At 46.9% G+C, this 21,017-nt stretch overlaps 1 protein-coding gene across 2 annotated transcripts in view; it reads left to right on the top strand.

Annotated features, from left to right (window-relative positions):
* Positions 1-21,017, top strand: part of KSR2 (kinase suppressor of ras 2) — a 383,972-nt gene that overhangs the window by 125,895 nt on the left and 237,060 nt on the right. For both annotated transcript variants that reach the window (XM_046640610.1, XM_046640609.1), the window contains exon 4: positions 14,991-15,504. In XM_046640610.1, the coding sequence (XP_046496566.1) occupies positions 14,991-15,504 (514 nt within the window). The remainder of the gene's footprint in view (positions 1-14,990; positions 15,505-21,017) is intronic.

The raw sequence follows: 21,017 nt of genomic DNA, 5'->3' as shown, positions 1-21,017 counted from the left end.
CATTCCTTTTTATGGCTAAAGAATATTCTACTGTACGGATAGACCACATTTGTTTATCCATTCATCCATTGATGGACACTTGGGTTGTTTCCACCTTTGGGTCATCGTGGATAATGCTGCTGTGAACACTGCTTTACGAGCATCTGTTTGAGCCCCTGATTTCAATTCTTTTCGGTATATGCCTAGGAGTGGAATTTCTGGATCACATGGTAATTCTGTGTTTAACCTTTTGAGGAATGACTTTAAATTTTACAATGTATTTTATTTAGCCCAATATTTTCAAAAAAATTACCCTTTCAACATGTAGTCTATATAAAAATTATTAATGAGCTATCTTCATTTTTTTTCATGCTAAGTCTTCATCATCTGCTCTGTAGGGTGTAAATTCTGTGTGGCTAGAGAAGCCATCCATCTTGGGGATTCCAGTGCCCTGTGCTTAGTAGGTGTCTAATCAAAAGGTGCATGTACGTAGCTGCCTGGGGAAGGGAACAGAATTACAGTTAACAACAATAGTAACAACATTGGCCGACAGATTGCAACATCCTTTGTTTTCATGAATTCTCGAAACAATCCTGTGATAAGTGGATACTGTTATAATTCTCTTTTTGGATGTGCAAACTGCAGTTCAGATAGGTTAGGCAATTTACCCCAGGTCACACAGCTATTGAGTGGTAGAGCCGAGATTCAGACCCAGCTGGGTTCTGCCGTCCTGTGGCAAGGAGTTATCTCAGGAGGCACTAAATCCAGATGTCTTGGGAAAGCCCCCATGGAGATATCTGCCTTGGAAGGAGGATAAAAAAAGTTAACCCAGCACCTTTTTCCTGGAAGCATCCTCGTTTCCCTCTGCCTCTGCATCAAGACTATGTGGATAACCTGAACAAATTTACCTCCTGCCACACCAGGCTCCAAAGCCTTCGCAAGTGTTGTCCCCGTAGAGAGAAACTGGGGGAGAAATCAGGGCCGACGCCGGCCCCACCGAATCCACATGATGAGGGAAAAGACGGAAGGCTTGAGAAAACCCGCTCCCAAGTCAGTTGTCTGGAGATGAAGATAGGGTGCCTCGCAGCACATAAGGTCATCTAATGCTGCTTTCAGCCTTCCCGAATTTGCCAACCCAAGAGGTTATAAAACTAATATAACGCCTGTCACTCAAAAGGAGGCAGAGTGATGGAGCAGCAGAGGGTTCTGGAATTAGAAGAGGCTCCGAGGTCATCCATCTCTGATGTGGCTGCTCCCAGTGTGGACTCTCTCCTGCCGCATCCCTGGGAGCCGGTCTGAGCCAAATGGGCCTCCCCAGCTTCGCACCTCCTCCCTCAGAGGCCCAGGGGGCAGCCCATCCTTCTACAGGCAGAGGCCCCGCTGTTTCTCAGAGGATGTAGAGTCAGAGGGAGGCGGGATCAAGATAGAACCCCTCCTAGCCCCTTTCTCTGGTAACCAGGCCTTTGTTTCTCGAGACTTTCTCCATCCAGGGCAGCCCTGGGGCATGAATGGAATTTTGGCAATGCAAGGCATTTCCCACCTCATTTCTTGCCTGAATTCAGGATGCGTGGTACAAATAATGTGATCAGTCCTGGCAGTTAGAACTTATGAGCGCTCAAGAATTGATTCATTCGACAAATATGTATTGAAGCAACACATAGTTTTTGTATCATGACAAAAATATCTATATTTATTAAAATTTTTTTCCAGCTTTATTGAGCTATAATTGACAAATAAGATTGTTTAAATTTAAGATGTACAATGTAATTTTTTTTTGAGGAAGATTAGCCCTGAGCTAACATCTGCCACCAATCCTCTTGTTTTTGCAGAGGAAGATGGGCCTGGAGTTAACATCCGTGCCCATCATCCTCTACTTTGTCCAAGCGGTGTGTAGGTCTGAGCTCGGGATCTGAACCGGTGAACCCCAGGCTGCCAAAGCAGAACATGTACACTTAACCACTGAGCCACCAGGCCGGCCCCTCTGATGATTTGACATACACATATGTTGTGAAAAAAAATCTATATTTATTTGTTGCCAGGCACTGTGCTAGCTGCTGGGCAATATAGTGAGAAACTGAGCCCAGGCCTCTGCTTTAGAGCTCGTTTTCCCTGGGAGTTGGGGGGGGAGGCAGAGGCAGATGATAAACAAATCAACGGATAAATGCAGTTGATCCTCATCAGTTACGGATTCCATATTTGCGAACTCGCCTACTTGCTAATATTCATCTGTAACCCCCAAAACAATACTTGCATGTTCAGGGTAGTGAAAACTGAGTTGCCTGATACACCTGTTTTCATTTGAGGTCAAACAAGGCCATGCTCTGCCTTCTGGTTTCTGCTGTCATGCTGTAAACAAGTGTCCTTTTTGCAGTCTTAAATTTAGTGCCATGTTTTCATATTTTTTGTGCTCTTTGTTGGTGATTTCACTGTTTAAAATGACCCCTGAGCATAGTGCTGAAGTGCTCGCCAGTGCTCCCGAGCGCAGAAGGCTGTGATGTGTCTTATGGAGGGAGTATGGGTATGAGATAAGCTTTGTTCAGGCATGAGGGACAGTGCTGTTGGCCGTGAGTTCAATGTTAATGAATTAACAATATACATATTAGGTAAGGTGTCTTTAAATGGAAGCACACAGAAAACAAGATCATGTATGGATCAGTTGATGAAAATGTGCCCAGAGGCTCATAGGAACCCGACCATATGTTTCCACTAGGAGCAATAGTTCAGTATTCACTAATTCAGTCTTTGCAGAGACTTTATAGAACATAATGACTGCGAATAATGAGAATTGATTATATAAGAAAATAATTCCACTGAGTGCTAAGGGCCACAAGGAGCATAAAACATGAGGAGAAGGAAAGAGAAGGTAGTAGGGTGGAGGTTGTGACTAGAGATGGGTGATGAGCACCCAGTGCTGTGGGAAGGGAGGGGGAGGGCTGTGTCCACGGCCTCGTGGGACCCAGGAATCCTGGCGTCCAGCGCACGGTGCCGTCCACTCTGCCCTCTGTCCATATGAGGCTGTTCAGAGCTGCAGTGTGATGTGCTGTCACTGGGGTTCGGAACCATGGTTCTGAGGAGACCGCAGTTCCAGTGTTGGACCCAGTTACCACCAGCAACGTGGACGTGCTTGGGGTCCGTGTTGATGACGGTATCCTGAGTTTTGCCTCCATCCTTGAGCCCCCAGATCTGGACTTGTGTGAGTTTGGGCTTCAGTCGTTGCTTCCAGGGCTTGCTGCTCACTGCTCTATCAAACCTCAAGATGCCCTGGGAGATGTTTTATTGCCGTATTCCTTATGTAGACTCTAACCATGCTGTTAACTAGGAAGGGCTTTTTTTGGTTTAAAATGTCCAACATAGTGGCAATTGCTCTCTTCCTTCCAGAGACTGGAAGCAGCCCAGTGACAATTATAATTGCACTTGACAATTAAAACACTAACCATTATAAAAGAATATTTACACAGTGGGGGAGAAAGCCCATGGGGTTTGGAGTTGGATGGACCTGGAGATTTCTAGATGGGTGGATCTGGGGAAAGTCCCTACTCATCTCTGAGGCTCAGTTTCTCTGTCTGAAAAATGGGGCTGATCATACGTACTCCCCTGGTTGGCTGTGAGGATTAATCCAGATGTGCCATTTGTCCCACAGCAGCCAAGAGAACATGCTCTGTGGTCAGACCGCCAGGGTTTGGCTCTTGGCCTTGAGCAAGTGTTTCAGCTTTTCCAAAGCCTTACTTTCCTCACCAACCTCCTGGGGATGTCGTGAGAATTAAATGAAATAAGGCGTGAGGATGAGAGCGGGTGGTGCAGAAGCTGGGCCCACAGTAAGCCCTCAACTAATGTTAGCTTTGGCCGTTATTAAAGTGCTTTCTGAGTCACTCATTAGGATGGCAAAATAATGAAACAGAAAAGTAACAAGAGTTGACAAGGATTTGTAGAAATCAGAGCCCTTGTATGTTGCTGGCAGGAACATAAAATGGTGCAGCTGCTGTGGAGGATAGTTGGCGGTTTCTCGGAAGGTTAAACACAGAGTTGCCATATGACCCTCCTAGGTATACACCCCGAAGAACTGAAGGCAGTGTTCAAACCAATACTTGTTTTCATAATATCCAAAGGCAGAGAGAACCTAAATGTCCATCAAGCTGATGAATGGATAAACAATATGTAGTCTCTCCATACAGTGGAATATCATTCAGCCGTAAAAAGGAATGAGATTCTGATTCATGCTACAACATGGGTGAACCTTAAAACATTACGCAAAGTGAAAGCAGCCAGTCACACAAGACAGCATATTATATGATTCCACGTATAAGAAATATCCAGAATAGGTAAATCCATACAGACAGAAAACAGACCAGTGGTTGCTGGAGGCTGGGAGAAGTGGGGAATGGGGAGTGACCGCTTAATGGTATGGGATTTTCTTTTGGGGTGATGAAAATTTCTTGGAATCAATAGAGACAACATTGTGAATGTACTAAATGTCACTGAATTCTACCCTTTAGAATGGTTCATGTGAATTTCACCTCAGTTTAAAAAAAAGAAAAAAGAGAGCTTTGTTAAAACAGAAAAGCTCCCCTAAAGTTGGTGACTGAAGGTTAATCTCGTCAGATCTCCCCCAGGGGGTGACAAAATCTCAGATGACCTGTAAAGCAGGACCTGGGAAGCTTACGGGGTCAGAGCCAAGCCCCCTGTCCCATCCCGTCTCCCGATGACCTGCACAGACTGAGGTCAGTACATTTGTTCGCTTCTACTTGGGGACGTCCTGGGGCCGGGACAATGCCCAGTGGGACCCACGGTCTGGCTGGATGCCAGGCTCATTAATGAGGTCTTAGATTAAGATTCTTGCCAATGTTGAATTGCTTTGGCAACTGTGTGTTTTCTATTTGTCCTTATTTGCTTCTTTTCGCAAGTGCTACAATCTAGGAACTCGAAAATTCTTCCTGGCTTTCAGGTTTCACTCTTTCAGGGATCGTGGCTAAAATGAGTGTCATGTTTGACTTTTGGAGGATCAGAAGTGCTGAGCCAAAAGGTCTGTGTAAAATGGTTCAGGCTTCAAGGGCTTTCTGCATGGGTCTCTCATTTCCCGAGGGCGTTGAGAGGATCCTGGCAAAGGCTCGATGGTGAGCAGTACAGACCTGGGTTGGAAACCCCACTCAGGCACTTACTAGCTTTGTGACCTTGGGCAACTCAATCTCTCAGATAATCCTTCATTTCTTCTGCAGCAAAATGGACTCAATAGCAGAATTTTCTTCAGAGGGTCATGTGAGGATGTTGTGAAGTGATGCATATAAAATATTTAGAAGGCTATCTAGCACATAGTAACTGCTCAATAAATAGTAAATGTTGTTAGTGTTAACAGTAATTGTTTTTGTTACTATTTTACTTTTTGCTTTACCACTGACTCCAGTCAAATATTTTCAACCAGCATCTGAAAGTTCTGCTTCTTGCTGCAAAGTTATGAGGATTAAAGTAAAACCTAATTTTTGTTCCACCAATGACTTCAGTCTGATAGATTCAACCAGTGCCTAAAAGTTCTGTTTCCTTCCGCAAAGTTATGAGGATGAAACTAACAAGTGCTTTGAAATAGTCAGAGAAGTTACAAGCAGGGATGATTCTGGAATAGGAGACTCTGCCGGTTGTGCCCCTGAGGGGCTGAAGCATGTCTGTGTTCTGATGCTGGCTCGGAAATTCAGACAAATTCTAAGCCACACATTTGCCTGTTTATACAGTTTTAATGGGAAGGGACAAAGAAGTGAGACACTTGCCTAGACTTTCTGAAATCGTTTTCGCCTTTGAGAATGGCTTTTATTTCTCTTTGTCCCTTATCAGAGAATGTCACAAGAAAAAGCCTTACACCTTGAAATGTCTTTAATCAATCCTCAGACCTTTCGATTCTTAAAACCTATTCCCTTCTCCCCACCCATTTCAAGACTTGAAATAAAATGATTTTCCAGAAACGGATGACAAGATAGCAAGGGCTATGATTAATAACCCCCAGAGCACCTTGGTACCACGCCTTCCCTATTTAAAATGAAAAATTACCTTTTTCCCTCAGACTTTATTAAAAAGAGGATCAAAAGAGAGAGGGAAGAGTTGCCGTAAGACAGCCCGTCAGTGAAACACTTCTGAAGCTTCGGCAGAGAGAAATCCAATCCCCGTCAACTGAGCAGTTGGCAGTTTGGATAATGAAATGAGACTTTTTGCTTCTTCATCCCCACACTTCTGATTGTGAAACGTAGGGGTGGAGAGGAAGAGCATTGGATGGAGGAGGGAATTGGGGAGGGGGCAAAGCTTTCCTTCCTCTCTTTTCATCTCTCAGACTTTGAAACAACTTTAAAACAGGGGTTCTTGGGGCAGCTCAGTGCTTCCTGAACCCGGTGGAGGGCCGTGTGTGTGTGTGTGTGTGTGGAGGAGCCGTAGGCTATGGGGGCAGTGGGTCACAGCTCACCTGCGGGATGCTGTGTGATAAAGGCAGAAGAGTGAGGGTGTAGATTACTACCAACTGTGGGATGTTGGCCCAGTCCTGTCACTCATCCAGGACTCGTTTATGAAATGAATCAGTAACGCCCGCCTTACTGGGCAGGTGAGATAGTGCTGGCTGCCTCGCTGGGTCTGGCAGGTACTATACCTCCAAGTGGTGACTTTGTGTCATAACTCCCCTGTCTGTCTTCAGCAAATGTCCTTGACTCCTGGTTAAGGGCTCTGTTACTCTCCAAGGGCTGCTGTGACAAAGCCACCACAAACTCGGTGGTTACAACAGTGGAAATGTATTTCCTCACAGTTCTGGGGGCTTGAAATCTAAAATCAAGATGCGGGCAGGGCTATGTTTAGTCAGAGTCGAGAAGGCTTGAGGGGAGAGTCTCTTCCAGGCCTCTCTCTTGCTTCTGCAGGTGGCTGGCGATGCTCAGCGTTCCTTGGCTTGTGGCTGCATCACTCTAACGTCTGCCTCCGTCTTCGCATGGCATTCTCCTCTGCGTGTGCTCTCCTCTTCTTATAAGGACACCAGTCATTGGATTTAGGGCCCACTCTAATCCAGTATGACCTCGTCTTAACTTGATTACATCTGCAAAGACCCTATTTATAAATAAGGTCACATTCACAGACACTGGGGGTGAGGATTTCGGCACATCTTTTTAGGGGACACAATTCAACCGCAATAGGACTCAGTGGCTTTTGATGCGATGGGTTTGCTTTCTGTAGGGGGATAGCACCTGGCAAGGTCAAGGTCAGGGATATAGGCCCTGAACGCAAGCCAATTGCTTATTTTATTTAATCCTCACGGCACCACCTAACAGGAGGTTTTACTCCCATTTTACGTTAACATCGATGCGACACTGACTGTGTGCCAGAGATGACGCTAAACGCTTTACTTGCACGGCTTTATTTCATCCTCAGCACAATCCTAGGGGAAGCTCTGATGTTTACCCCCTTTTACAGGTGGAGAAACTGAGTCACAGTGAGGAAAGGTAGGGACAAGTTAATTTCTAAGCATCACGGTGCAAAGTTCGGGTGTTCGGTGCGTCATAAAACCCCTACTTCCTTGCTTGATGTTTACTCAGAATGAATTCTTGTCCTTTCAATTCAGAAAGCGGGTCTTCAAATGCGGAGGAGCCCCTCGTTGTTCTGAGGGAGCCGGGAGTGGGTATGTGCGTGTTACCCCACCTCCTGACCTGAACTTGAGGGCCATGATGTCTGCTCTGGAGAGTCAGGGGTCAGAAGGGAGAGGAGACAGAAGGTCACCGTGATTAAAGCAGGTCATGCCTTTGTGAAAAAACAAACCTAAGATGAGCCTGACGCTCTCGGATAGATTCCGGAAGTTTTAATCTCCGACCAACAAGCTGGCTAGAAAAATAACTTCTTCCGAAGAGGAGTCCCAGGATTCCGGGAGAGAGGGAGGAGCAGCTGACATCCTCCTGCATCCCGGGCATCTCTGCCAGGATGTCCTGCAGGAACCTCAGACTCAGCCTGTGTGGCCCAGCTCCCCGCCTCCTCTACGCTGAGTTTCCCACCAGCCACCGTATGACCCCGGCAGGAAACCAGGACGTCAATCTTGGTTTAGCATCATGCCTTAGGGTGCAGACTCAAACCCCCGCTGTCCTTCTTTCCTGCTGTGTGGCCTTGAGCAAGTCACTTAACCTTTCTGTGCCTCAGTTTCCTCATCTATAAAATAGAGTAATTTTTGTGTACTTTGTAGGATTGTTGTGTGGCTCTATAATTTGATACAAGTAAATTACTTGGCGCAATGGTGTCAGGTACATAGTAAGTTCTCAATAAACATTAGCTATTTTTTCCTCCTGCCTTATATCTAATCGATCCACTTCTGTCCATCTCTGCTACCACAACCCTGGGTTGTGCTCCAACCCTCAGCCTGGGCTCCTGCTGCTGCCCTTGACCTGTCCCATCCTTTCTCCACGCTGTGTGTATCCTCAGATACATCTTTCTACATTGCCTGTCTGATTGTGTCGCTCCCCTACACACAGTGGGTCCTGTGGAGCAGCAAGAACAGATGTCCACACAGCCTATGTGCCAGGGTCTCTGGGACAACTTTAATCACAAGGGGACAGGAAGGGGAGCAGGTGGGCCTACTCTGGGCCGGCACCCTGGGGTCCAGTAGGACTTGGTGGCAAATGGACCCCACCCATGGTGCTATGTGGTTTTTAAGCCACACGATCAGGGATGCACCAGTCCCTCCACTGGTGTGATCAGGGGCTGGGATAGGACAGCGATATGATGGGCAGAACTTTGGTCTCCAGCCCCAAACCACTTCCCAATATTTGTCCATTGGGAGAGCCAGCCCCTGCCTTGGCATGGGGTCCAAGCCTTGTGGATATAGCGGTGTGGCCAGGCAGGAACTTGACTTCCATCCCATTGTCATCTGTGGTTGGGGGAGAGCCAGCCCCTGCCTTGGCATGACCATGGGGCTGGGGTCCAAGCCTTGAGTCTACAGGTGCGTGATGGGGCGGACCAGAGCTTCTACCTCACCCGTTATGGGGTCTGATGGCCGTGAGTCCTCGGCTGCCGTGGGTTTCCAGGAACTCTGCAGGAGGCCAGTCGCGGGGGATCTGTCATGTTGACCCCTGCCTCTCAGCATCCCCTTCGTCTTCAGACAGCAAATTCCTGGATGGTCCTCCTTTCCCTTCTTTCCAGCCTTGGCTCGAATTTCTTCCTCCCTCAGAATAGCTCCAGCCACACTGAGCTACTTGCTGTTCTCCAAAGTCCCGGGAAGCTCCTTCATCCTCCAGGTCTGGGCTTCGGCGTCGCCTCCTCCAGGACGCCTCTCCCCACGCCTCCACGGAAAGCCGGTTCCCCTCCTCTGCTCTCACACACCTGCTCCTTCTCTGACATCGGATTCCCTGTTCTGTATCATGAGTACTTATTTGTTTATTTAATGGAGGTGAAACTCACAGAAGATACAGTTAACTATTTTAAAGTGAACATTTCCGTGGTGTTCAGTGCATTCACTATGTTGTGCAAACACGCCTCTATCAACTTCCAAGACCTTTTTATCACCCCAAAAGGAAATCCTGTACCCATTAAGCAGTTGCTCCCATCCCCTCCTCCCCCTGGCCCCTGACAACCACTAGTCTGCTTTCTGTTTCTATAGCTTTCCTTATTCCAGGCACTTCATATAAATGGAATCATACACTATGTGACTTTTTGTGCCTGGATTTGTTGACATAGCATCATGTTTTTGAGGTTCATCCAAATTGTAGCATGTGTCAGCACTTCATCCCTTTTTATGGCTGAATAATATTCCATCGCGTGGACATACTGCATTTTGTTTCTCCATTTCTCAATCAAGGGACGTTTGGGTTGTTTCCGCCTTTTGGCTGTTGTGACTAGTGCTGCTACAAGCGTTCACGCACAAATTTAAGTGCCTGCTCTCATTTCCTTTGCATCTCTACCTGGGAGTGGAATTACAGTAAGTGCTATTTCATTGTCAGTCTTCCCTCCAGACTGAGCACCTTGAGAGCAGGAGAAAGACAGACACCCAACCCCAGGGGCTGGCACAGCGAATGTCTGGGGAGCAAATTGGATGAGGCTCAGGCATCTAGAATTGATATCTTCGTCGTCCTCGATTACCTGCCTGTTGTCTGCATCATTGTGGTGGCCCAGGCTCTGTGCTGATGGCTTGACTCAGTTGGTCTCATTAACTTGCTCCTTGCTTCACTCTGATATTTGCTCAGGTGACCACTGTCACCTCCTCATCCTTTTCTGACTGAAGTAGCCCCCCAGCACTCTTTTTTGGTACACATGCCCAGCTTTCTTTTCCTCCATGGCACTTATTGTCACTGATACATCATAGATAAGAGACTATAGATGAAATTTCACCCGTAATATATTATATGTCATTTATATGTTCTTCTGTTTTTCTTTCGTTTCCCCACTGAGAACATGAGCCCTCCAAGGACAGGGACTTTGGTCTCTTTTATTCATCGCTGTATCCCAGTGCCTAGAACAGTGCCTGGTGCATGAGAAGCGTTCAGATATTTGTGAAATACTTGGATGAGTGATTGAATGCATTCAGCCCTCATGGCACCCTCCAAGGAAGCCACGATCATTCTCATTTTACAAACCCCAACACTGAGGCTCAGAGAGGTCACGTAACTTGCCCAAGGTCACAGAGCTGGTCAGTGGTGGAACTGGAGTTCTAAGCCAGATCTCTCTCAGTCTCAATACCAGATTCTTTCCATTTCACTCAGGGAGGGCAAGAGCCATAGTGATAATGCCCAGAAGGCTTCTCTGTGGTCTCGGAGTGCAGTGTCTGGTTAAGACGACTTAAAGAATAGATTTATGTTCTTAAGCATGTTTTACTTTGACAATGAGTTTGTATTCCCTCAGCAAATACATCAGTCCAGAGCTTGCTGGAGATGGAGAAGCTGATCTGGGCTTGACTCTCTGTCTGGTGCCGGCTCTCAGAGCTATTCAGCCTCTCTGGACATCAGCTTCCTAGAGGTACACAGAGTGATGATGGCATCTGCTGCGTGAACAGCTCTCAGCACAAGTCTACGCTCTTTAAATGGAAGGTGGCGCCATATTACCATTCTGTTGAGAATTACAATAAGGGTAGCTAACATTTATGGAGCGCCCACTGTGTGCCAGGTACTGTGTTCAGCACATCACTGTGTTATTGCATTTGATCCTCATAATATTCCTCTGAAGTAGGTCCTATTATTGCCACATTTCACAGGTGATAAAGCTAAGACTCAGAGAGGTTAGATGAGTGCCCAAGGTCACACAGCCAGTAAGCGGGGGAGCCAGAATAGAGCCAAGTCATCTGATTCCAGAGTTGGCTCTCTTAGTCACTGGGTTAATGTGTATGTGTAAGTATTTGAGAATAGACACCATAGGATGGTGACTTTGATAGAATGTTCTGGCAAAGTCTGGGAAAATGGAGACTCGTCAGAGATGAGCCCTTGCTCCGGCTTCTATTCCCATTTGGCTGACTATCATGGTCCAGGGTCTTCAGTAAATGCAGGTCCCAGCTCTCCATCACAGTTGCCTCTGTGCCCTGGTGTTTAGGTGGCCGACGTTCTAGGTTTGAATTCCAGCTGCCAGTTCCCATCTCTGTTGTGACCTTGGGCACGTTTTCATCTCTTCACATCCATTTCCTTCTCTGCAAAGTGGAGATCAAATGGCCCTTTGCACACAGAGTTACAAAGATTAAGAAAAATGTGAAAGAGTCCCAGTCTAACAAATGAAGAAAGCAGATGACAAGCCGTTAAATAAGATCCTATGGCATTTCTTAAAGAAAAAATGCAGAGCAAACCATCTGGCAGCCCCACAGCCAAACGCTAATAGGGATGATGGCTACGTTGTAGAATGACATTGCCTTTCCTTATCTGAATTTTCTAATTTTTCTATAATGGATATGTAATAACAAAATGAGTTGTTTTAATTAAAAATGGGGCAATGAGTCAGTGTTCATGAAAGCACTTTGTCAGCTGTCCAATGCTCTATAAATTAGCTCTCGTTATGGTCGTTATGGTAAGTATCATTGTTATTGCTAGTCGGCCATGAGTTGGAATTTATTTCTGCCCCAAATCTCCTTTCTTGGCCCATGACAGGAGGGCCAACTCAGTCGCCTTCTGCCGGGTTCTGCTTTTTCATCCATTGACACCCTGCTGACTTCTCTCCATCTTTGCTGCCACCACCCAAGTGGGAGCCAGCATCGTCTCTTGTCTGGAGCCCTGCTCTCCTTGTCCCAGGGGCAGCCCCAGTGATGTTTGAGAAATGAACTTTAGATCAAAGCCCTCCAGGGCCAGCCCTGTGCTGACTGGTTAAGTTCACACGCTCCACTTTGGGTGCCTGGGTTTCACCGGTTTGGATCCTGGGTGCAGACCTACCACCGCTCATCAAGCCGTGCTTTGGAGACATCGCACACAGAAGAGCTAGAAGGACTTACATCTGGGATATACGACTACGTACAGGGGCATTGGGGGAAAAAACCCTTCAACGGCTTCTCTATGAACTTGGTAGGAAACCTACACTGAACCTTGGACCATGGGCCTGGGGGTCTGTCCCTCACCTGTCCTTTCAGCTTCTTCTTGAGCCACTCACCCCATTGGCACCATATACTGCCTTTGAGAAGGCACCCAGAAAAGGGACCTCGGACAGTGACTGCCCTAATTTAGCTGGTTTTGAAACCTGTACATGCAGTATGACTTGACCCTTACTCTTTTACGTCTGTTAGCACGGAAGAAAGGCTGCACGCTGCGGCTTGGGAGTCTATTCGTGAAGACCAAATTCCAACTGGCATGTGAGTGAGAAACGGTGATGCACCGTTGGATTTTTAATTTTTATTTTTTGACTCAGCTTTGATCAGGGCTGAAAACCTCAACCTGCATTCATGACAGTGGGGATTTTGTCAATGTCTCCATTTTTTTCTAATAAACTGATGTGTAACTTCAAACAAAAGCCCCTTCCTACCTCTGTGCATGGTTCTTGAGTCCCCTCCCCTCTCCCCACACCTGCCACACTCTTTCTTTGGCTCTTGGCATGGCGAGCCCCTCCTTGTCCTCAGATGCCAGCTTGAATGTCACTTCCTTAGAGGGCTGACCGCTCTACCTAAGGAAACCCCCTCCAACTCTTTCATTTGTAATTTTTTCAGTTCAGAGTTTTATTGGGCTCATTGCAGCTTCACATGCAGTTGTGAGAAGTAATACAGGGAGAGCCTGTCCTAGCCTGGGCCACTGGAACAAATCCCACAGGCTGGGCGGCTTAAATGACAGGCATTTATTTCTTACAGTTCTGGAGACTGGAAGTCCAAGATCAAGGTGCCAGCAGATTAGGTTCTTGTTGAGGGCCCTCCTCCTGGCTTGTAGACAGCCCCTTCGGGGCCTCACACGGCCTTCCCTTGGAGCTCTCGTGTCTCTTTATCTGCCTAGAAGGGCACTAGTCCCATTATGGGGGCCCCACACTCATGACCTCACCTCAACCTAATCACTTCCGGATGCCTCCTAATACCGTCAGCTGGGGTTAGGATTTCAACATAGGGATTTTGGGGAGACATAAACATTCAGCCCATAATGATCCCCTGTACAGTTTGCTCAGTTTCTCCCAATGGTAGCTTTTTTTTTTTTTTTGGTGGGGAAAATTGGCCGTGAGTGAACATCTGTTGCCAATCTTCCTCTTTCTGCCTGAGCTAACATCTGTACCGATCTTCCTCTGTTTTGTATGTGGGTTGCCGCCACAGCATGGCTGACAAGTGGTGTAGGTCCACACCTGGGACCTGAGCCTGGGCCACTGAAGCAGAGTGTGCTGAACTTAACCACTAGGCCACTGGGGCTGGCCCACAATTATAACTTTTTGCAGAAGTATGTGTTTTTCCAAATTTTTTTTTTTTGCAGAAAATAAGTTTTTTACAAAAAAGTAAGTTTTTGCAAAACTTATGTGTGTGTGTGTTTAGTTCTGTGCAGTTTTATCACCTGAGTGGGTTCACGTGTCCACCCCCACAGTGAAGGCACTGGACGGTTCCAGCACTGTATGCATCTCTTGTGTTGTCCTTTCATAGCCACTCCTACCTCCCTCCTGCGTCTGTCCTCCGTCCCTGACCCCTGGCAACCACCCAGCCATCCTCCTTTTCTAACATGTTGTCATTTCAAAAATGGTGCGTAAATGGAGTCATACATTAGCCTCTTGGGATTGGTTTTTTTGCTCAGCATAATTCTCTGCAGCGACACCTGGTTGTTGCGCGCATCGGAGGTTGGTTCCTTTGGTGCCTGAGTAGCATTCCGTGGTTGCACGTACCGCTGTTTACGCTCACCGTGGCCAGTACTCTTCTCTGTGCGTTTCCCTCCCAGCACTGACAGCCCCCTGAAATCCTTTCATGAGTGAGATTTCTCATCTTTCCTGTCTCTCCTTTGGCAGAGCGTAAGTCCAGGGGACCTGGGCCTGGCCTGTGTGTGGTCTCTTGCATGTTTTCCAAGCACAGAGCCTGGCACATTCAGAAAGTGCTTGTTGAATGAAGGCATGGCCGAACACACAGTGATGGTCTATCCGGAAGAAATGTGCAGTGGCTGAATAAGCAGTCAGGGAGTGACGGGGGGTGAGCTTGGCCTCCACGGAATTCATGTATCTCATATGGGGTTAGGTATTAAAATACTGTGTAAGGGGAAGTTTATCCTTGAGAATCCTGTCAATCACCTTGAAATTGCTGGAACTAGGAACCTTGGGAGCTCAAAAGGCAAGAATTAACTTTGCTTTTGGGGACATTTGGGTTGTGGGCTCCCCGATCCTGGGGCAATCTTGAATGGGGGTTATGGTGAGAGGGTCAACAAAGGGATTTCATTCTCTTTTTGAAGTGGCCAAGTGGGTGTGGTTGGATTTATGTAAATGTGTATATGCTGTAACCTGCATACAGTGTAGTGTGTATATGGTGTAATGCGCATACGCCGTAACGTGCACGGTGTGGCATGTGTACAGTGTAATGCGCATATGTCATAATGTATGTATAGTGTAACTTGCCTGGCATTCTCATGGCTTATCCGTTGTCTCTCTGCTTCTTTGTTCCAACTCAGGAGGCAACCTCTCCAAACAAGACTGGACCATCCAGTGGCCCACTACAGAGACGGGGAAGGAGAACAATCCCGTGTGCCCCCCGGAGCCGACCCCGTGGATCCGCACCCACCTCTCCCAGAGCCCCAGGGTCCAGTCCAAGTGTGTCCAGCACTACTGTCACGCCAGCCCCACCCCCGGGGCCCCGGTGTACACGCACGTGGACAGGCTCACCGTGGACGCCTACCCGGGCCTGTGCCCGCCACCGCCACTGGAGTCGGGCCACCGTTCCCTGCCCCCGTCGCCCAGGCAAAGGCATGCGGTCCGCACCCCACCGCGCACCCCCAATATCGTCACCACCGTGACCCCGCCAGGCACGCCGCCCATGAGGAGGAAGAACAAGCTGAAGCCGCCGGGGACCCCACCGCCCTCTTCCCGAAAGCTCATCCACTTGATCCCGGGTTTCACGGCCCTGCATCGGAGCAAGTCCCACGAGTTCCAGCTGGGTCACCGCATAGACGAGGCCCACACGCCCAAGTGAGTGTGGTTGGGGGGTGCCCTGGGGCAGCTGAGCCCAGGGCTGCCAGGGGCTGCCTTGATGCCCCGGGAGCCTCCCAGTCAGGGAGCCCTGAATCCACTTGTGTTTCCCGCCTCCAGTTGAATGGAAGGTGGTTTTTCCCTGAGGGCCTGTGAGAAAATGAATAGAATGGAATTTTCCAGAAATGATCCTTTTTTATAGTAACACTCTAAAGTAGGGGTCTGCAAACTCTAGCCTAGGGCCAAATCTGAATTTATTGCAACACAGCCACCTTCCTTCCTGTATGTATTGTCTGTGGCTGCTTTCCTGCTCTGATGGCCGGGTTGAGTATGGCCCGCAAAACCAAAAATATTTACCCTCTGACCCTTTAAGGGAAAAATTTGCTAGCCCTACAGAGTCAAGCCTACTGCTGTCCCTAGAAATAGGCTGTGAGCTACATATGCAACCTTACGTTTTCTAGCAGCCACATTAAAAGAGTGAAAAGAAACAAGTGATGTTAATTTTCATAATATGTATCATTTAGCCCAATATATCAAAATGTTATCATTTCAACCTAGAAGTAATGTAAAGTGTTGTTATGGAAATATTTTGCATTCTAAGCGTTCCAAATCCAGTGTACATTTTATACCTACTGCTCATCTCAGTTTGGACTGGCCACGTTCCAAGAGTGGAATGGCTCCATGTGGCCGAGTGGCTATTGTACTGGAGAACGCCACTCTGGACCCACCCTGCGCATGGGACCTGCTCAGTGCTTGGAACGAAGAGGCGTGTCCAGGTCTGCTTGGGGTGGGAGGTGGCTCAGGGAGTGGAGAAATGGACTATCAGAGCAAAGGATGCCATAGAGAAGTTTAGGGGGACGGGGCACAGCCACCCAGGGGAGAAAATCATGAAGGTGGGTGCAGTGTGTGCCTGGCTCTGGTTGGAGGGATCTCACTGCCAGCAGAGGGTGACATAGCGTCTGTGGCCCCAGGCTGGCTATTGAGAGAGGTGGGGTAGCTCTCTGCAGGGCCCCTCAGAGGCTGACTGTCGCCTGGGTTCCTTGCATCCTTTTGAGGTTGTCAGTGTATTAAAAATGGAAGAAAGGCTAAACAGGGTCACAGAAGTGGGTAGCATGTTTTAAATTTTACATTTAACAAAATTGTGTTTAGGCATAGAAGATAAAATGATTATGTATGATCTGATTAGGAGATCCAGTAAAGAGTCTAAATTTGGGGCCCATGTGTGGGAGATGCCTGGACCCCCATTCTGCAAGCCCTGCAGCTATGATGTGGGGAGCAGAGGGGAGAGTTCCGTTGCATGTTCAGTGTGTGAGGGCCCATCTGAGGGCTGAGGCCGGTCAGAGACCCCTCAGGGCGTCCTGGAGTGAGCCAAAGGCAGGCAGGGTGGCCCAGGCTTCTGTAGGAAACATGAAGTGCAGAGGCTCTGGCAGAACCTGGCCTTCACTGTGGCTTCTTGTGACCTTGCAAAGGCCTCAATAAAGGACGTCCAGAGCCCTGCCCCCAGCTGTGCCTGTTCGCCTTTGACTCGGGCATTTATCCAGGGCTGGCTCAGAGCCAGAGAGCCTGGGGGACTCCTGAGACCTCAAGGTAAGGATGTGGGCGAGGTCCACAGAAAGGCTAGGAACACGAGCTGCTGAGGTGGAAGGTGGGAGAGGCGTCTGGGGTCTGCTGGCCATGGTTTCCCCGACCTGTGTGTCTCCCTCCTGCCTCCCTGTGCTGACCACACAGTGAGCTGGAACTTGACCAGAAGGCAGAGCCTGGGTCCAGGGACACGTAACCTTTAAACCTACAAGGTGGGGGCAAAGTGAGAGAGGCTGCCCTTGGTTTGTTTTTTCCAGCTTTATTGAGAAGTAATTGACATATAACGGTGTGTACGTTTAAGGTGTAAATTGTGATGATTTAATACACATAGGTATTGCAAAATGATTACAATAAGGTTGGTTAACATATCCATCACCTCACATAATTACCTTTTTTTTTTTTTGTGGTGAGAACATTTAAGATTTACTCTCTTAGCAACTTGCAAGTACACAATTCAGTATTGTTGCAGTCACTGTGTTGTACATTAGAGCTCCGAACTTACTCATCTTGTAACTGGAATTTTGTACCCCTTGACCAACGTCTCCCCATTTCCCCCACGCCCCCCATCCCTGGCAGCCACCATTCTATTCTCTGTTTCTAGGGGTTTGAGGTTTTTAGATTCCACGTATAAGTGAGCCCATGTAGTATTTATTTTTCTTTGTCTGACGTTTCTCTTAGTATAATGCTCTCAAGGTCCATCCATGCTCTTGCAAATGGCAGGATTTCTTTATTTTTTGTGGCTGAATAATATTCCATTGTATGTATATACCACATTTTCTTTATCCATTCATCCATTGATGGATATTTAGGTTGCTTCCATGTCTTGACTGTTGTGAATGATGCTACAATGAACATGGGGATGCACACACCTCTTCAACATGGTGATTTCATCTCCTTTGGATACACCCAGAAGAGGAATTGCTGGATCGTGTGGTAGTTCTATTTTTAATTTTTTGAGGAACCTCCGTACTGTTTTCTATAGTGGATTTTCCAGTTACATTCCCACCAACAGTATACAGGTATTCCATTTTCTCCATATCCTTGCCAACACTTATCTCCTGTCTTTTTGATAATAGCCGTTCTAATAGGTATGAGGTGATATTTCACTGTGGTTTTGATTTGCATTTCCCTCATGATTAGAGATATTGAGCATCTTCATATACCTGTTGGCCATTTGCATATCTTCCTTGGAAAAACATCTATTCAATCCCTCTGCCCGTTTTAAAATCAGATTGTTTACTTTTTTGCTATTGAATTATATGAGTTCCTTATATATTTTGAATATGAATTCCTTATCAGGTATATGGTTTGCAAATCTTTTCTCTCATTCTGTAGGTTGTTTTTCATCTTATTGCTTCTTTCTTTTGCTGCGCAGAAGCTTTCTAGTCTGATGTGGTTCCACTTGTTGATTTTGCTTTTATTGCTGGTGCTTTTGCTGTCATAACCAAAAAATTATTGCCAAGACTGATGTCAAAGAACTTTTCCCCTGTGTTTTCTTCTAGGAGTTTTACAGTTTCAGGTCTTACTTTTTTTTGGTAAGATTAGCCCTGAGCTAACTGCTGCCAATTCTCCTCTTTTTTTCTGAGGAAGACTGGCCCTGAGCTAACATCTGTGCCCATCTTCCTCTACTTTATATGTCTACTACAGCATGGCTTGCCAAGCAGTGCCATGTCCGCTCCCGGGATCTGAACCGGAACCCTGGGCCACCAAAGCACAACGTGCGCACTTAACCCCTGCGCCACCGGGCCGGCCCCTCAGGTCTTACATTTAAGTCTTTAATTCATTTCGAGTTAATTTTTGTGAGTGCTGTAAGATAGGGGTCCAATTTCCTTCTTTTGCATGTGAATATCTAGTTTTCCCAAAACCATTTATTGAAGAGACTGTCCTTTCTCCAATGAGTATTCTTGGCTCCCTTGCCAAATATTAGTTGACTGTATACGTGTGGGTTTATTTCTGGGCTCTCAATTCTGTTCCGTTGGTCTATGTGTCTGTTTTTTTTTTTTTTTTACCAGCACCACACTTTAAATGTGAGTCTTTCCCCAAACCCCTGAGGTATTTATTTTGTCTGGATAGGGCTGACTCACCCACTTCCTCAGTCTTCTTAATTGACTCAACCACCTCCATTTTTTTTTTTGGAAATTGTACAACAGGATCTGGGCCAAATTCAGCTTTGCCTGTTGGGGTTCTTCTGTCCAGCTGAGCAAGCTCAACTCTTCCTCAAGGAAGGTACTTTCCTGGCTCTCCTTAGGGGATGCTGGCAAGATTCATGGCAAGGAAGCAGTGGAGGAGAGCAGCCGAGTGGTCACTTCTGTGATGTGGACGATGCAGTGTGACCGCTTGGCCTGGGACCACACCAGCAGGTCCACAAGGACATTACAGCATCTGACCTTTGTGTGTTAGAAAAAATCCAAGACAGAGACTATGGTACCCTGGGCTGTGTGGGCAGGGGGAAGAGGGGCAGAGGTGAATTCTAACCAGGGACATTACGGAAGAGTTTATAGAGAGACATTCGCTGAATTGAGCTCCAGTAACAACAGCCAGCATTTGCTTGGTCTGAGCTTGTCCTGGTTCTGCCAGGAAATAGGCTTGCAACCTTGAATTTAACCTCTCCGAGTCTTAGCTTTCTCATCTGTACAGCAAAGGGGCTGGAGTACATTCATGTTTTTTAATCTGTGGTCATGACCCATTAGTGGATGGCGGTGTCATTTCCATGGACTGTGACCAGCATCAAAAAAGTGCAGTAGTCTAGCCTAGACTGGGTTATATTGGAATACGTCGCATGTGGCAAGGCTGGGTATTAGTATTGTTTTGTGAACTTGTGTCAGATGTTTATACTTGTTTTTTCTTACTCTGGGGGCTCTTCGCACTCTGGACAGCTTTGATTCCAGAATGAACCCCGTCAGGGAGTAGGTGGGGAGGTTTGGGAAACCAGCCCTTTATCCTGTGGAATGTAGCCAAAGGCACTTCCAGAATTACTCGGCTCATTGGGGTTTCAATTGTCTGTTTCATGTCTGGTTTCTTCTCTCCTTCTCCCCTGTCGTCCTGCTCGGCATGGTTCTTTGTGGCCAACTTGTCAGTCTTAAGTCTACCTTTATTTCTTCTTAATGGGATGAAACAGAGGTTCAGAAGTCACAGGTCTTTCTGAACAGATCTGAATCTTTCAAAAGCGTTGGTTCCTGTGAGTTTTCAAGCACCTGCACCCTGGTGGGCCTTGGGTTGAAGGGAGGTTTCTCCTTGGTCTTCTCTGACGTACCCACGGTGGTGTTGATCAGACCGTCTGTTTGGGTTTCAGTTCTGTTCCCAAGAGTATCTCATGGGCGTGACAAGAAAACAAGAAAATATTAGCTATAGTGCGCCTCATCTCTATCGGGAGCCTGGCGGTCTAGGTGGGTTGGAATATATCAGAGCAGCTGTGAATGGCTGTAGTCAAAACCATTTCTCCTGCTTTGCATTCATTCTCAAAGTCCTTTTTACATTCTTCTTTCCTTTTTTTCATTTGAGTTTAAGTGTGTGGTTTTACTCCTGTGGCATTACTAAAACACACACATACACATCCATATACATACACACACAGAAAAAAAAGGCTATTCTTTTTTCCCTAGTAAAAGTAATACTTGATTATTGTGGGACTTGAGACAATGCAGGAAATATGATGAAGAAAGTGGAAAGTATGTGCTGGCCCTTTGTTATATAAATATGTATATGTATACACATACACATAGAATATGAATTTTCAGCAGGGACACAATCACCCTCAAGGGGCAAAAATTGGGTCTCAGGGGAGGGAGGTCCTCCAGGGACCCACATACATAAACAGATATACAGCCTATCTGTGGTATTAAAATTTCACTGGGGTTTGGGGGTGATGATTAGAAAAAAATATCCAAAAAGGTTCCTAAAAGTATCCTAATGAAAAAAAGGTTCCTAAAAGT

This window comes from Equus quagga, chromosome 15 (genome assembly GCF_021613505.1).
Source record: "Equus quagga isolate Etosha38 chromosome 15, UCLA_HA_Equagga_1.0, whole genome shotgun sequence".
Taxonomy (NCBI): domain Eukaryota; kingdom Metazoa; phylum Chordata; class Mammalia; order Perissodactyla; family Equidae; genus Equus; species Equus quagga.
Note: the sequence above shows the minus strand (reverse complement) of the source record. Positions and strands in the feature narration are given on the sequence as shown.